Source organism: Chrysemys picta, chromosome 19 (genome assembly GCF_011386835.1).
Source record: "Chrysemys picta bellii isolate R12L10 chromosome 19, ASM1138683v2, whole genome shotgun sequence".
NCBI lineage: Eukaryota > Metazoa > Chordata > Testudines > Emydidae > Chrysemys > Chrysemys picta.
In genome coordinates, this window is record NC_088809.1 from 11,704,085 (window position 1) to 11,721,163 (window position 17,079).

At 44.3% G+C, this 17,079-nt stretch overlaps 2 protein-coding genes across 7 annotated transcripts in view; both read right to left on the bottom strand.

Annotated features, from left to right (window-relative positions):
* PITPNM3 (PITPNM family member 3) overlaps window positions 1-17,079 on the bottom strand; it is a 357,167-nt gene that overhangs the window by 181,728 nt on the left and 158,360 nt on the right. For 5 of the 6 annotated variants that reach the window (XM_065573372.1, XM_065573369.1, XM_065573367.1 and 2 more), the window contains one exon: window positions 11,132-11,239. The exons of the other annotated variant lie outside the window; for it this stretch is intronic. In XM_065573372.1, coding sequence (XP_065429444.1) covers window positions 11,132-11,239 — 108 coding nt within the window. The remainder of the gene's footprint in view (window positions 1-11,131; window positions 11,240-17,079) is intronic. 6 annotated transcript variants of the gene reach the window in all.
* Window positions 14,705-16,981, bottom strand: LOC135976573 (uncharacterized). Its single transcript, XM_065573084.1, has 2 exons — window positions 16,269-16,981; window positions 14,705-15,274 (listed from the first exon to the last, which is right to left on the bottom strand). Exons 1-2 carry the CDS (start codon window positions 16,843-16,845, stop codon window positions 14,799-14,801), a joined length of 1,053 nt encoding a protein of 350 aa, XP_065429156.1. The 5' UTR covers window positions 16,846-16,981; the 3' UTR covers window positions 14,705-14,798.

A 17,079-nucleotide genomic window follows, 5' to 3' on the forward strand; every position in this document is an offset into this window, starting at 1 on the left:
TGAGCGAATTATAGAAGCTGTCACTAGCCACATGCCCGGGATGGCGCTTCATGATTTCAGCATAACTGACCTGCAATATGCAGATGACAAGACTGTACTCACGTCCTCACAAACTAACGTCATCAATGCCCTGAATATGTTTGTGGAAAAAGCAGTAAGCTTGCTTTTCAAGTCAACTGGAAGAAGCCCAAAGTGATATAAGTGGGTTATGAATCTCTGCCCCCACCCATCATAATCAACTCATTTCAGTACCTTGGCTCTGTTGTCACCAAGGAGGGAGGTTGCCTTACTGACGTGAAACATCAAATCAACCAGGCTACTGTTATGCACGTGTATTATGCATGCTCTTTGGAAGTATTTGTGGTGTCAATGCCACATAACTCAGACTACGATGGGTGTCTATCAAGCAGCAGTGGTTTCTGTCCTTTTGTATGGCTCTGAAACCTGGGCCAACCCAGAGATGCAAATGTGCCAGTTGGACTCTGACATGAAATAGCAACAACTTATTGAAGGTATATGGTGGTTACTTCATGCTACAAATGAGGTGATTAGGCATCGGACCAACCAGCTTCCGAAGTTTTCTGAGGGACTCAACACCCTCTCATATGGCTTGGCCACGTGTTCTATATACCAGAGTCCATACCAGCTTTGATTCAACAAAAGCTGGTTGGAGAAGACCTCACGGACTGCCGCACACACACTGTAGGGATGTCGTGGCTTTTGACCTCAGCTGCCTCAGCCTTCATTTAGAGCAGGATTCAATATTGACAGGAGACCGAGCTTTCTGGATGTGGATGATCTAACGTTTGCACTCTACATTCCATGAGCCAGAGAATGAATGAATGAAGTGAATAGGAGAGCTCACTACAGGACTCCAACGTTAAATTTTGTCTAAGAATGTTAGCACCAAGAATGGGGAGGGATTATTTAGCAAGATGCACGGAAGCATAACTAGAAAGAACATGATGAATTTAAGAGGAACAAATAGGCTCCATATTAGAGAAGACCTGTGCACTGTAAGCCCCAATATGTAGGACATTTTCTCCAGTCTAGTTTTAAAAAGGCAGCAAATGTTTTGTAAGGCTGTAGTCCTGCATTGGCTGGGAGATGAACTGGATGATCTACCAGGTCTCTTCCAACTCTGACTTTTGGGATTCTCCTATGAAGTGAGGAAACGGTCATTTCCAAATGCAAATTACAACGAGTGCAAATCAATAAAGAGAAGAAGGTCAGTTTATACTGTACAAGGGCTGGGATTCCACATGTCTCCAACATTCGCCGATCCCAAGCCACAGCCAGGAAAATTTTCCAACCAGGGTAGAGCACTGCAAAGGTAAATGCATTAGGTGAGAAGGATTAAAGGCATTATACTTTCTCCTGAAGTACTGTGTGTTGGCTACCATCAGTGCAGCAGTACTGGACCTGCTGTCCAGGGCTTATAAATATTTAGGGTAGTGGGGCAATAAGCTTGTCAGTTTTCCTGGCAGTAAACGGATTCCTAGTTTGGCCAAGCTGGTTGCTCCAGAATGCAGTTCAGGACTTGCAACAATAAAGTCTGGCTTGTGTCTAATTCTTAAATCTCTCTGCTCCAGATATATTCTATTAGACAGTCGTGTTCACTTGGCATCTCAAGGCAAAAGCTGAATAGATGAACCGTGCTCTGCAGACAGCTTAAACTAGCTCCTCTTCATGATAACTAAACTATTCAAGACAAGTTGAGAGTCACATGAAATATCTATCATGATTTGAGTCATTCCCTGCCATTTTAGTTCAACTTCACCTTCGGATTGATCAAACCTGAAAAGAATCTGATAGACAAGTCTGACAGCAGTTAAGTTTCTTGCAGAGTTTGATAAGGAATCATTTTAATGGTGATGGCATTGCATAATTGTGTGATAATTCCATGGCCCAAAAATTGAGATAATGGAAGCGACATTACACTATATAAAACATTAAAAAGGGGGGGGGGAATCATTTGTGCATCACTGTGTCATCCATCTCCGTAACTTGTGGGTGGAATGAGAAGTTATCCACAGCTCAGGCTAAGGCAGAACTAGTAGAAGAGATGAAATGATATGTGTTCCTATAGATATCTGAATATAAAATTGAAGTTCATTTGCCCTCTCTTGCCTCAGTTTTCCCACTTGCAAAATGGGGATAATGATGCTGACCTCCTTTATACAGCACACAGATACACTGATGAAAGTGCTAGATAAAAGCTAGGTATTATTAATTTATTATTATTATTATTATTATTAAACCAAAGCCCTGATCCTGCATGTACTTACTAATATTGCCAACCCCAAGCCTTTAAAAATTATGCATCAGGCCTCCATTCTGCCCACTTATTCAAGTTGGGTACCAGCAGGACAACCAGCATCTTAGCCAACACACTGGGGACTTCACGAAGGACATTCAGAACTAAAGAGAAGTCTCTGCAGCTTGTGACCAGCTTGTGTAGTTGGTGTTAGAGGTGCAGTTGTTGCTAAATACAAATCTGAAGCTATTTTCACCTGGTCAAAACATAAGCAAGATGAATGAGTGAAGAATAGAGGACAAATTTTGCTGAAGTTTTGGCACTGTTTTTACCAATGGAAAAATACTTGTGTGCAGTTCCCACAACCCACTACTGAATATGGCTCATTGTTTTCACCCCCATTCTTTAAATTGCTGGGTTTCAGGTCTTGCAAAGACCTGGAAGGCCAAAAGTATAGCCATTATTATAGATAAACTCCATCGCTGTGACAGCCCTGGGGAGGGTTAAAAAAGGACTTAGCTTGTCAGCTCTTTTGGGGCAGGGACTGTGTTTTTGTTCTGTGTTTGTACAGCACCTAGCGCAATCAGGTTCTAGTCCATGACTGCAGCTCCTAAGCGTTATCTCACTTCAAAACAGCATCTGAAACCTTCAGAAAATAGTGTGGGTTCACAAAATCGTATTTTATTTTCAGCACTAATTATAGACTTTGAACCATGAAGTTCTGCTCACAAGAGATTCAGGGTTTCAAAAGACCATGGTTTACATGTGCCGAGTTTTTTCCCCTCCCCATTCTGCCACTTTTCTATAAAAGCACATTTGGACTCACTGCTGCCTATTGCACAGACCACTATGTATTTGTTCTTCTGAAGTTAGTGTTGACAGTTTCACCATGTAAGCTAAACAATGATCTGCCCTGAGAGGCCATTGCTTATACACCCATGTAAAGCACATGGAAAATTATTTTCTTTCCAGCTGAGAAGTCTAGGTGGGAGTCAACAGGCAAACAAATACTTATCTTGGTGGCACGATTTACGAGGTTTCACATTCTGAACCTCCGTGCTCACTGCAAGGGGCATATATTTACTGCTTTGTCTCGCCCCAAAAGATAAGTATGGTAGCTACACTGTTGTCTAACTTAAGGAAATGTCTTTCTCCAAAGCTTCTCACAAAGCAGAGTTGCATTTACGTCTAGGTAGTAAATGAACAGTAAAGTCATGGGTACACAGTGTATTTTGTGTTCAAAACAACCACAAGAATACCCCTGCTATTTCGATCATCATACTTTTTAGCACAGGCATAGTGAACAGCCTGTAGTTATGGTATCACATGTATGTCCCTCATTACAGTACAGAGAGTATCCATATCTTCTAGGGGCAATACCTATGTTGATTTTAATAATGGGAGCTGGGTATCCAAATTCCTTAGGCAGCTTTGAAACCCCCCCACCCCTGCAAAAAAAAGGAAATAATTTGCTCCAAGCAAAAGATGTGACATCGTAGCGCCTATGGCTTTTCAAAAATATTAATGACATCAGTGTCACCATTATTAAGCTAACAAATATATCACAATATGGGTAGTAGATGCTTTGATTTACAATTTTTTTAAAAAGTTTCATTTTACTACAGCATTTACAGAAAAATATGCATGCAAATTTCAGAAACATAAAAGTAATAATGCTATAATAAATAATAATAATAATAATAATACCTCTCATATAGCACTTTTCATCCATACATCTCAAAGCACCTTACAACGGAGGGCATCATCATTATGTCCATTTTACAGACTGGCAAACTGAGGCACAAAGAGGCTGAAGGCCACCGGCAGAGCCAGGAATCGGACCTAGTGCAATGCTCTTTGTACTATGACACACTGTTTAACACATGCCACAAACCAATTTTCATTCTAGATTGTTACATTCATGGTACTCTCATCTTTATGTATAGTAAACACTGTAAGCACATTTTCAATATGGTCTTCTCAGGGGCAGATGGTTCCATATAAAGATAAGAAAGAGGACAGCTTTTCTACGGGAAAATAGCCTTATTTTCTTTAAGCTTGGTAATTATTGGCCTAATTTAATAAACATTCTACATGTCAGAAGAAAGGGGGACGGGGGGAATGGCAAAGTAGATAGCCAGGGTAACAGTTTGCACGTGAGATCATGAAGCTACCTATGAAATTCTTGTTGGTGACCGTTATTATTTTTGTTTATTAGTGTGATGGCAGGCCCCAACGGGACAGGGCCCCATTGTGCTAGGCACTGTACAAACCTGTAGCAAGAGACCATCTCTGTTTAGAGTGTAAGCTTTTCAGAACAGATGAGACAAAGGGTGGGAGGGAAAACAGAAAAGCTTGCTCAAGGTCACACAGCAGGATCAGGAAAAGAAACAGGTCACTGACTCCTAGGCCAGGGCCCTATCCACCAACTAGCACTGCTTTTCCTCACACAGTATAGCCCAAGTCATCAGTAGATTTCTATGACAAGACATACACTTTGACGTCTTGGAGGATATCTGTCCTAATCAATTGGACTGAAATGTAGCATCCGAAGAAGTGGGCTGTAGTCCACGAAAGCTTATGCTCTAATAAATTTGTTAGTCTCTAAGGTGCCACAAGTACTCCTGTTCTTCCTTAAATCTGTGACGTCTCATTAGTAAATCTGGAGGAGGGCAGATATTCTTTGTCAAAATCGTTCAGTTTGCTGTAAAGTTAAAAATGAGAATACTGTGCATTTATCTATAGTAAACAAATCAAATTACAAATCATGTATGTATGTACAGACATTATAATTGCATTGGAAATAAGAGTATCTGGACACAATGCCGTTAGGGGTCAAAGATTTTATTTTACTGTATCTCATCAAGAGTATGTCTACTCTGAGCCATAGTGCAGACTGAGTGCGTGTATTGCAGACCACACCAAAGAGCTGCTCTCTTATCTGCCTCACGTGGATGCCTCAGGCGTGAATTAACAGGTACATATTTTGTGTTAACAGTCCTCCTTCAAACCTTTTAGTTCATGCCAGCAGTTCACACACCCAGTAGTCTGCACTGCAGCACAGTGTAGACAAGCCCCAAAACTAAAACATAAAGGCCCTGATCCTACAAACACTTACAGAGTAGCTTAAGCATGTGCTTTAAGTGCTTGCAGGGTCAGGACCAAAGGTAGTGGGGGGTGGAGGAACAGAAAAAAATAAAATCTAATCCGCCAAATTAATTCTTGGCATTAAGCGGGTGCAATTCCATTGATACCATGGGTATCTGCTTAGCACCAGTCATGAATTTGGGCCTGAGAATATATTTAATACAGTGCTTTGATTCTGCCACAGGAAAAGCAGCTCCCCTTCAAGATAATTTATGCAGCTCTACAGGTTTTTAATTCTGCTTGATTGCTGTTTGTGTTATTCTCTGTTTAACTGTATTAAGTTGGCATTACTAGATTCCCAGATTTTCCCCTGAAGAAGTATTTCTAGCATTGATGGGGACGTCTGTATTGGTCACGTGCTCTCAGGTGTACTTACTGAGAATCAGCGATTGAATTAATTTATATACTTGCTATTCATAAGGGTGCTAATAAGCTTGTCTCTCTCAGTGGAATTGTGGCAATGCTGTTTCATAAAGTTGTAGTGAGTACCCAGTGTGCATTTAATTCTGCCCAGAGCATACTGCAGCTTCCCATACATCTTCATTTGTTGAAAGAGCTCTTAATTGTGTGCTTTACTAGTCAATCTATTAAACCATTAAAAAAAAACAACAATGCACACAGACTTCAAAATTGCTGCAAAGGCAACTAGCAGAATCATTGGTCCTGGAAGCTGGTTTAACTACAACAAAGTGCAACACAGCCACTTCCTTCTCAGCTGAATGTGTCGTTCATAACCATGGGTCAGATTCTGGTGGTTTGGCCAATCAACAGGAGTTTTCTGCTCTTAATGCCTGGAGGATTTGGTCCTGTATTTTTAAAGACCCAGTGCAAATATGAGTGTTCGTGAATGATGACAACCCTTGATTTAGCCAAAAAACAGGTGCAACAGAGGCAGCAGCACCTCATGCTGCCCCCCAGCATCCCACTGTTTGAAGTTCTCTGATCCTGTGTTGAAGGGCACAACCATAAAGGGAATGAAACTCCCTCGCTACCAACAAGAGGCGTCGGATGGGACTGAATCAGAGACCTTTAGAACCCAACCACAAGCCTCCATCACTTGAGCTAAAAAGAGCTAATATATACTAGGCCCTCATCTTTTATGGGAACAATCCATTAGAGGGGGACATGGCACATCTGAGCTGGGATTTTCAGAAGCGCCTAGAGGACTTGTGCACCCAGGCCCCAGTAAAAGTCACCTAACTCCCTTGGGCTCCTCTGAAAATCCTAATTTAGAGAATAATCTTGCATCCATCAATGTCAGTGGAAAGACAGACATTGATTTCAATGGGTATGGATCATAAGAACGGCAATACTGGGTCAACCCAATGATCTATCTAGCCCAGTTTCCTGTCTTCTGACAGCGGCCAATGCTGAATGCTTCCGAGGGAATGAACAGAACAGGCAATCATTCAGTGATCCACGATCAGGCCATTAGCCAGTGGGTTTCAACCATAAGGGTAGTTTGTACACATCGTCAGCCAAGAGGATACGATTAGACAAGGTGCCAATCATGGTTGTAGTTTGTGTCATACAGATATTGGCCTGAGACCAGCTATTCGTTTCTCACAAACCACTGTATGGCTCTCAAATGGTAAAGGCTAATTCCGGCCCTGGTGTGTAAAGAGAGAAAATCTGGAGGCGAGCTATGAACTATCCAGCCACTTCAGGGCGTGTCTTTAATGAAGACACATGGGCTTTAAAAATGCAACTTTATTTTGGCAAACACTGATGAGTTTCCCAAATATTCTCTGAAAAGGTAATAAATCAAGGCAGCTGTTCAAAAGGGATTAAGAATTAACAATGGAGCTGAGTCCACAGTTTAGTAGCACCTTACTCCACAAGCAGTTCCACTGATGACAATGGGTCTATTTCACTCTGAGTAAAGGTATCAGAATCCAGCCCTCTATTTTTACAGCTGAAATGATTCAGTTAAAAAAATTTACCAGCTTTTTTTTGGTAAAGCTTTGAACGTAAATGGTTGTATTAACATTTGAATGCTTTTTTTTTACTGCAGCTATTTCAGAAAGTATGATATAGTTCCCCATCAAATATTTCTTGCATGCTCTGTGCCTTCATTATTCGTGTTTTGCAGTTGCTAATCACGGAGTGGAGTTCTAAAATTCCCTAACTCTATTCATTCTCTAACAGAAACACTGCATAATTCGCTGCAGTAAACACACGATAGGATCTATACGCATTTGGCAGGTAATTTCACAGCAGGAAAAAATCAATAGGTAGCTAATCAATAGAACTGAATCTCGCAGTATAATGTGGCGGAGATCAAGAGGAGAAGATGCATGGAGATGCGTGGCCTAGTTTAATCAGATGAATTTAGCAGGAGGCCAATCAAGGAAAACTCCTAACTGGCAGCATGCATTACAGCTGTTGCTCTAGTTTCTTTTACGTTATTGATATAACAAAATACGAAATCTCATTCTGGCGTGAGCTGCCTTTGTGGACGCAACATAAGGTCTGATTTTCAGAGGTGCTTATTGCCCACAGCGCCTGCTGCCTTCAGCTGGAGTTACAGTTGCTCAGCACCTCTGAAAATAGGCCCATAGTGTGCAAAGTCATACACTCCAGCACAGTGAACACTGACTTGAAGCAGGCTACCATGTGGTGAAAAGCCACCAGAAGGTATAAGGAGGCCCACTCTCAAACTATGGTCCAACTAGACCAGTAGTCCTCTAAGCCCTGCCTAGTATTCTCCAGAAGACAATAAGATGAGCACCAAGCAATGCGAGAAAAGAGGGATAAGAAGGAGAGATGACCATGGTGGTTCTGTCTTACACAGTAGTCCACAGAACAAAACAAACAAACAAAAAAGATGGGACACCATTGAAATAAGGAAGGGAAGGTCTCAGTTAAGACGCTGGACTGGGATTCAGGGTTCAACTCCTGGCTTTGTACCACAACCTTCTTGCATGGCCTTGGGTAGGGCACTTATGCTCTCTGGGTCTTTGTTCCCAATCTGTAAAATGGAGAGAATAATAATCCTCCCTTTATCGGTCTTGCCTGCTTAGATTGGAAGCTCTTAGGGACAGGGACTGTCCCTTGCTGTATTTTTGTGCCTAAAACAATGGTGCCATGATCTTAGTGGGAACTATCGAAACAATAAGACAAAATATCTAATATCGTAATATTGAAGTAAAGATATTAAAAATTGGCAGCCAGTGAAGAAAGTCCAGGAATAGTGGCAAATAGTCCAGAGTGACCTGCTTTTATGTGGTCATTAAAAAAAAAGTTCTTACTTGTGGTGCAACATAGGCTCAAATTTCTCTCAATAGTCTAAGAGCAGAGAGATGAGGCACATTTACAATGCAGTAAGCATCTCTTTGAATCCCCATTGAATCCCTGACTTCAATCGAAATAAATTACCAAGCAACATGAGGGAACACTTTATGCCACTGTCAAGGGCAGATGTAAGACACAAACTTCTTCCCTCTCTAATTATCCACTTAATCTTTAACAACATGCCATTTGGATTGGTTGGTCAATGTGCTACTTAACCACTAGCAAAGGAAACATCCAGAAGATAAAAAGAGAAGAGAAGAGGAGTCACTAAACAAAGATAATTAATAAATGAATTCCCTCCACAAGCGATTGCTGAAAATACATATAGTTATAGAGAAATATTCCTTTCTTTTCCTACAGTCTAACACACTCCGGTCCATACTGATCTTTCAGGCCAGTTATTTGTAGTAAGAAATGGGGAAAGTCTTTGTGATGGGTTCGGTCACAGAGATCTCTTGGGACTGTCACCTGATGTGCTGAAATTACCTCTGAGTCCATTTTCCCTGTCAGCTTGGGACTCCAGAAACCTGTCTTGTTGAGCCAGCCACGCTAGCCTGCTGCAACACAGACCCAGGGTCTGAACCACCCCCCCAAAGCTACAGGCTTTAAGTGAAAACAGCTTAGGAGGTTACCTGCCTCCACCACCCAGACACCCAGTTTCCAATGGGATCCAAACCCCAGATAAATCTGTTTTACTCTGTATAAAGCTTATACAGCATAAATTGTCTGCCCTCTATAACACTGATAGAGAGATATGCACAGCTGTTTGCTCCCTCAGGTATTAATCATTTACTCTGGGTTTATTAATGAACAAAAGTGATTTTATTAAGTATAAAAAGTAGGATTTAAGTGGTTTCAAGTAATAACAGACAGAACAAATTAAGTCACCAAGCAAAATAAAACAAAACATGCAAGTCTAAGCCTAATACATTAAGAAATTAATTACAGGTAATATCTCACCCTCAGAGATGTTCCAATAAGCTTCTTTCACAGACTTGACTCCTTCCTAGTCTGGACCCAATCCTTTCCCCGGTACAGTCCTTGTTAGTTCCAGCCGACATCTTAGGTGGCTAGCGGGGGCTCTCTCATGACTGGGACCCCCCTTTCTCCTCCTCCACCCCCTTTTATAGCTTTGGCACAAGGTGGGAATCCTGTGTCTCTCTGGGTCTCCACCCCTCCTTCTAAATGCAAAAGCACCAGGTTTAAGATGGGATTCCAGTATCAGGTAACATGTTCATATGTCCTGTGAGACCCCAGCCTCCATTCTTCCAGGGCATGCCCACACTTACCCAGGAAGGTTTGCAAGTAAACAGAGCCATTTACTGGTCATTGGTTCTGAAGCACCCTTAATGGCTTCCTCTTAATATGTTTACATCAGTAATACAAGTTTATATCTTATTCTCCTAATTCCAGACACAGAAATAATACATGCAAACAAATAGGATGAACACACTCAGTAGATCATAAGCTTTGTAATGATACCTTACAAGAGACCTTTTGCATAAAACTTATTCCAGTTACATCATATTCACATTCATAAGCATGTTTCTATAAAGCATATGGAGTTCAACGTCTCAGTCTTTTTAAAACAAACAGCCCAAAAACACAAACACTCATGGCTCAGAATACATTAAATAACTTGTCTTTGTTGGGGGGAACCAGAAAAAAACCCAAATAAATACCATTTAACTAACAATAAAAATGCTTTAAACCATTTGATACTATTCAACTAATCATTTGAAAACCCCATACTTCACTGGACAAATTTACCAAGTTACTTAAAGGCAAGATTGACACCATTGCTTACACTGAATCATATCTTATGGTGGGATTTTGACTAACAAAGACAACTCCTGTTTAAAGTCAGTGGGAGTTCGGGGGTAACATTTTCAAAAACCTGTGTGATTTGGGAGCCTAAGTCTCATTGAAATTCAAGGCTCCTAAGTCACTTGGGCACTATTGAAAATTTTAGCATGGAGACCTAACACCTTTATGTCCCTTTGAAAAACCACACCCTTACTACCAAATGGTTCCACTGAATTGAGCAGAACTACTTATAGAGTACAGTGCTACTTACCTGGCTTGGGGGACAATGACCCTAACGCCCTTAATGTGTGTCATGGCCGTAACAGATATACAGCCATAGGTCTTGGTCATGCAAGCTATTGTGTGTGGATGGAGCCTTGTACCCTAGCAGAGCCCCAGGTGTGCATATATAGTCTTCCCACAGGGTGCATCTTGCAGAAATAGGGCCTGACATTTTAATACAGGGAAATAGTCAACAGATGTATATCAATGTTAATTGTAATACCAGTTATGCTTTGTAACACTGTAAATGCCGTTTGTATCAGGTGTCTCAACAAAATCTGACAGCTTAAGTGTTGCCGTTTCTTTGTTAACCTAAATATATACATATAGCAAGTTAAATTTTACCTTGATTTTCTTCCAGCTTCCCAATTGTTTCGATCTGCTCTACCAAGTCATTGGAGTTCCACTGGCTCATTCCTATGAGAATGGCACTTTTCCCTTCCACCACCTCCTCTGCAGCAAGAAAACAGAGAAGAGGGTAAACGGCAGTGAATAAAGACAGGATTACCTTGTTACCAACTATCAGAGAAACGTGTAGTTCATTACGATCCCTAAAGGGAATACAAAGCACATGGCATACACAGGATTCTCTGAGAAGGCTTCCTGCTTCCACATCCACAGCGGGGTGTGTTTGCATGCCAAATTCATTGCATATTGGAAAACACAGAGGGAAAGGGAATTTAGCAAATCTTGGCTGTTTATTTCTGCAGAATTATTAGTTGACTGAAATAAATATTCATAAGAGGTGGAAAATCACTTGGCATTTTATTTGTGCAAAGCCCTTTATAAATATTGATTGACTGATTTACACTGATTATCTAATTAACAGATCTGGTTGGAAATATTTTCCCGCCCCCATCAAGCAGTGCACTAGGAACTAGGGCTGTCAAGCGATAAAAAAATTAATCGGAATGAATCACACTGGTAAACAAATAATAAATAAAACCATGTATTTAAATATTTTTGGATGTTTTCTACACTTTCAAATATATTGATTTCAATTACACCACAGAATACAAAGTGTACAGTGCTCATTTTATATTTATTTTTGATTACAAGTAGTTGCACTGTAAAAACGAAATAGTATTTTTCAATTCACCCAATACAAGTACTGTAATGCAATCTCTTTATAATGAAAGTTGATCTTACAAATGTAGAATTATGTACCAAAAAAAACAGCATTCAAAAATAAAACAAAGTAAAATTTTAGAACCTGCAAGTCCACTCAGTCCTACTTCAGTCAATCACTCAGACAAACGAGTTTGGTTACAATTTGCAGGAGATGATGCTGCCCACTTCTTGTTCACAATGTCACCTGAAAGTGAGAACAGGCACTCACATGGCACAGTTGCAGCCGTTGCCGCAAGATATTTATGTGCCAGATGTGCTAAAGATTCATATGTCCCTTCATGCTTCAGCCACCATTCCAGAGGACATGCGTCCATGCTGATGACGGGTTCTGCTTGATAACGATCCAAAACAGTGCAGACTGACGCATGTTCGTTTTCATCAACTGAGTCAGATGTCACCAGCAGAAGGTTGATTTTCTTTTTTGGTGGTTCGCGTTCTGTAGTTTCCGTATCTGAGTGTTGCTCTTGTAAGGCCTTGTCTACACTACGAGAGTAGTTCGATTTTACTTGCATCGAATTTTTGTAATCGATATTGCAAAGTCGAACGTGTGTGTCCACACTAAGGACAGTAATTCGACTTTGTGCGTCCACACTAACGGTGATAGCGTCGACATTCGAAGCGGTGCACTGTGGTCAGCTATCCCACAGTTCCCGCAGTCCCCTCTGCCCATTGGAATTCTGGGTGTAGCCGGCAATGCCTTCTGGGTAACAAAATGAGTCGAGGGTGCTTTTGGGAAACTGTCGTCATCCGTCCATCACTCCCGCCCTCCCTCCCTGAAAGCGCCGGCGGGAAAACAGTTCGCGCGCTTTTCCAGTCATTGACAGCGCGGACGCCACTGTACTCCGAGCATGGAGCCCGCTGCGACCATCGCTGCAGTTGTGGCCGCTCTCAACGTCTCGCAGCTTATCATAAAGGTTTCCCTGAGGCAGATGCAGAAAAGTCAGGCAAGGAGGCTACGGCACCGCGGTGATGTCCTGAAGTCTGAGAGTAGCACAGACCTGTCAGAAAGCAGGCGACCCAGCGCCGAGGACATCACAGTGGCAATGGGTCATGTTGATGCCGTGGAACGGCGATTCTGGGCACGGGAGACAAGCACTGAGTGGTGGGACCGCATAGTGCTGCAGGTCTGGGATGAATCCCAGTGGCTGCGAAACTTTCGCATGCGGAAGGGAACTTTCCTGGAACTTTGTGAGTTGCTGTCCCCTGCCCTGAAGCGCAGTGACACCCGGTTGCGAGCTGCACTGAGTGTACAGAAGCGAGTGGCCATAGCCCTGTGGAAGCTTGCAACGCCAGACAGCTACCGGTCAGTCGCGAACCAGTTTGGGGTGGGCAAATCTACCGTGGGGGTTGTTGTGATGCAAGTAGCGAAGGCAATCGTTGATGTACTGCTGCCAAAGGTAGTGACCCTGGGAAACGTGGAGGCGATCATAGATGGCTTCGCAGCGATGGGATTCCCAAACTGCGGTGGGGCCATAGATGGAACTCACATCCCTATCCTGGCACCGGACCACCAGGCCACCCAGTACATTAACCGAAAGGGATACTTTTCCATGGTGCTGCAAGCACTGGTGGACCACAGGGGACGTTTTACCAACATCTACGTGGGATGGCCGGGCAAGGTTCATGACGCTCGTGTTTTCAGGAACTCTGGTCTGTTTAGACGGCTGCAACAAGGTATTTACTTCCCGGACCACAAAATAACTGTTGGGGATGTGGAGATGCCTATAGTCATCCTCGGGGACCCAGCCTACCCGCTAATGCCCTGGCTCATGAAGCCCTATACTGGCGCCCTGGACACTGAAAAAGAACTCTTCAACTACCGGCTGAGCAAGTGCAGAATGGTGGTGGAGTGTGCTTTTGGCCGTCTCAAGGGGAGATGGAGAAGCTTACTGACTCGCTGTGATCTCAGCGAAACCAATATCCCCATTGTTATAGCAGCTTGCTGTGTGCTCCACAATCTCTGTGAGAGCAAGGGGGAGACCTTTATGGCGGGGTGGGAGGTTGACGAAAATAGCCTGGCTGGTGATTACTCACAGCCAGACAGCCGGGCGATTAGAAGAGACCAGCGGGAAGCGCTGTGCATCCGGGAGGCTTTGAAAGCAAAGTTCCTGAGTGAGCAGGGTAACCTGTGATTTTATAGTTTGTGTACTGAGAAGCTAAACCTGCCCCCGTTTCTTTACCCAGGTAATGTTGACTATCCTATCCAGTTACATACCCCCTTCACCCCCCCTCCAACACACGTGTCGAAATAAAAATAGTTCTACTTTGTTAAAGCACACCGTTTTCTTTAATACTGTTTTAGCGGGAATTTTTTAAAACTGGGACGCAGACTGTGGTGCGGGGCGGGTCTAGTGTTGTGATGCGAATGCAGCTTCTAAACTCAAGGATTGACAGGCTCCGCTGCGGTGGGATGCTTGTTTCAACGGAGCCTGTCACCCCTCCTGATCGGGACTGTGTGTATGGGAGGTCTATTTGACTTTGTGGCAGGGGGAGGACGGTTACAGATCCCATGCTGTGTGGCTCTGTGATCCTGTCTAAGGACCGGCGCTTAAGATCTGTAACTGCCCTCCCCCGCCACAAAGTCACAGAGCAACCCACCCCCCCCAACATTACATCAAAACAACCTCCCAGACTAACCGGGGCAACTAGTCACTGCATCACTGCACTGTGTATGTGCCCTGCTGCTGTGCCTGCCCCCGACTATGTACCCTGCCAAAGGAGACTGTCCTGTCCAATTTCCAACCCCCTTTCCCCTCCTCCTCCAAAAGAACATGATTGAAACAGTAGTTAACAGAAACGAATTTTTTATTATCAACTACACATGGCATTGGGAGGTGAAACTTGGACGTGGGCTTGTGTCAGGCGGGAAGGAAAGAACTTTTCAAATTTTGGGAAATGAGAGCCTTCTGCTACTAGAGCTCTCTGCAGGGGTGGAGTGAGAGTTAGCAGGGACTCTGCCGCCTCTCCTTCTTTGCACTTTGGGTGAGGTGGGTATGGGACTTGGTGGCGGGGGAGGGCGGTTAGAGATGGACTGCAGCGGGGCTCTGTCCTCCTGCCTCCGTTCCTGCAGAACATCCACAAGGCGCCGGAGCGTGTCCGTTTGCTCCCTCAGTAGTCCAAGCAGCGTTTGAGTCGCCTGCTGGTCTTCCTGCCGCCACCTCTCCTCCCGATCCATGTTGGCTTGGTGCATTCGGGTCAAGTTCTCCCGCCACTGGGTCTGCTGTGCTGCCTGGGCTTGGGAAGAGGCCATAAGCTCAGAGAACATGTCCTCCCGTGTCCTCTTCTTCCTACGCCTAATCCGCGCTAGCCTCTGGGAGTGTGATTCCAGGCTAGGTTGTGAGACAGTCGCAGACGGGGCTGTGGAAATGGGAAAAAGGGAGTGAATTCCTCTGAAAGATAAATGTAGTTGTGAACAAAGAACATAGTCTTTCTCTGTGAACAAGACCATGCACAGCACCTTTCACATGCGCACTCAGCACAAGGTCGAATTCTCGGCCTTCGCATTCTGTGCCTGGGGTCTTGAACAGCACATTTGAGAAGCGAGGCAGCACAACGGAATTTCTGTTGCAGGCAGACATGGTAAGCCGTACACTTGTGGCAGTTTAAAACTTTTATATTACCACTGGCCTCATTTCACATTTAAATCAATGTCAGTCCCTGCTGCCAGCAATCCGGCAAGCGGGAACTCTGCCCCTGTCCCACCCCCTCGCGGCTGTCCCCGGGAATGATCCCTTTCGGCTGCCCCTCTCCCGCCTCCACCGCGTGGCTGCAAACCAGCGGTGACAGTTCTGTAAAGGAACGGGAAAGCAGTCCCAACACTAACATTCCCCTACCTAATTAAAAGCAGGTCACCATGGCCGACATCACCCTGATGAGGATCTCCGAGAGCGACAAAGAGAGAATGCTCCGGGAAAGCCTCCAAAGACCAGGGCCGTATGCCGCCCTGCTGTGCAGAGCAATGATCCCCGAGTACCTGATAATCTCGTGGCGCGGCAACGTGTCGTACTTCGGAGGACCCAATAAGGCCGCTCTCCCCAAGAACCTCATGCAACGGCTTTCAAGTTACCTCCAGGAGAGCTTCATCGAGATGTCCCAGGAGGATTACTGCTCTATCCCCGCACATATAGACCGCATTTTACTGTAGCTGCAGTAGCAGGGAATACACAGTAGAGCGGCTTGTGCAGGACAATCACTGAAAACCGGACATTGCTAGATTTCTTTTCAAAACTTGCACTGCCCCTTACTAAACCGTTAAGCGCCTAGGGCACACTAATCATGAACAACCCATTCTTTTAATTGTTAATATTCCTGTTTTGTTAAAAATAAATGTTTAGATGTTTACAACACTTACTGGCTGATCCTTCACCAGATTCTGTGTCCGGGGTAATGGCTGGGGACGCTTCGTAGGGGATCTCTGTAAGGGTGATGAAGAGATCCTGGCTGTCGGGGAAATCAGCGTTGTGAGAGCTGCCAACTGCCTCGCCCTCCTCATCTCCTTCCTCATCTTCCCCGTCCCCTAACATGTCTGAGGAACCGGCCGTGGACAGTATCCCATCCTCAGAGTCCACGGTCACTGGTGGGGTAGTGGTGGCGGCAGCACCGAGGATGGAATGCAGTGCCTCGTAGAAACGGGATGTCTGGGGATGGGATCCGGAGCGTCCGTTTGCCTCTTTGGTCTTCTGGTAGCCTTGTCTCAGCTCCTTGATTTTCACGCGGCACTGCGTTGCATCCCGGCTGTATCCTCTCTCTGCCATGTCTTTAGAGATCTTCTCGTAGATCTTTGCATTCCTTCTTTTGGATCGCAGCTCGGAAAGCACGGACTCATCGCCCCACACAGCGATGAGATCCAAGACTTCACGATCAGTCCATGCTGGGGCTCTCTTTCTATTCCCAGACTGCACGGCCATCACTGCTGGAGAGCTCTGCATCGTTGCCAGTGCTGCTGTGCTCGCCACGATGTCCAGACAGGAAATGAGATTCAAACTGGCCAGACAGGAAAAGGAATTCAAATTCAAATTTTCCCGGGGCTTTTCCTGTGTGGCTGGTCAGAGCATCCGAGCTCGCACTGCTGTCCAGAGCGTCAACAGAGTGGTGCACTGTGGGATAGCTCCCGGAGCTATTAGCGTCGATTTCCATCCACACCTAGCCTAATTCGACATGGC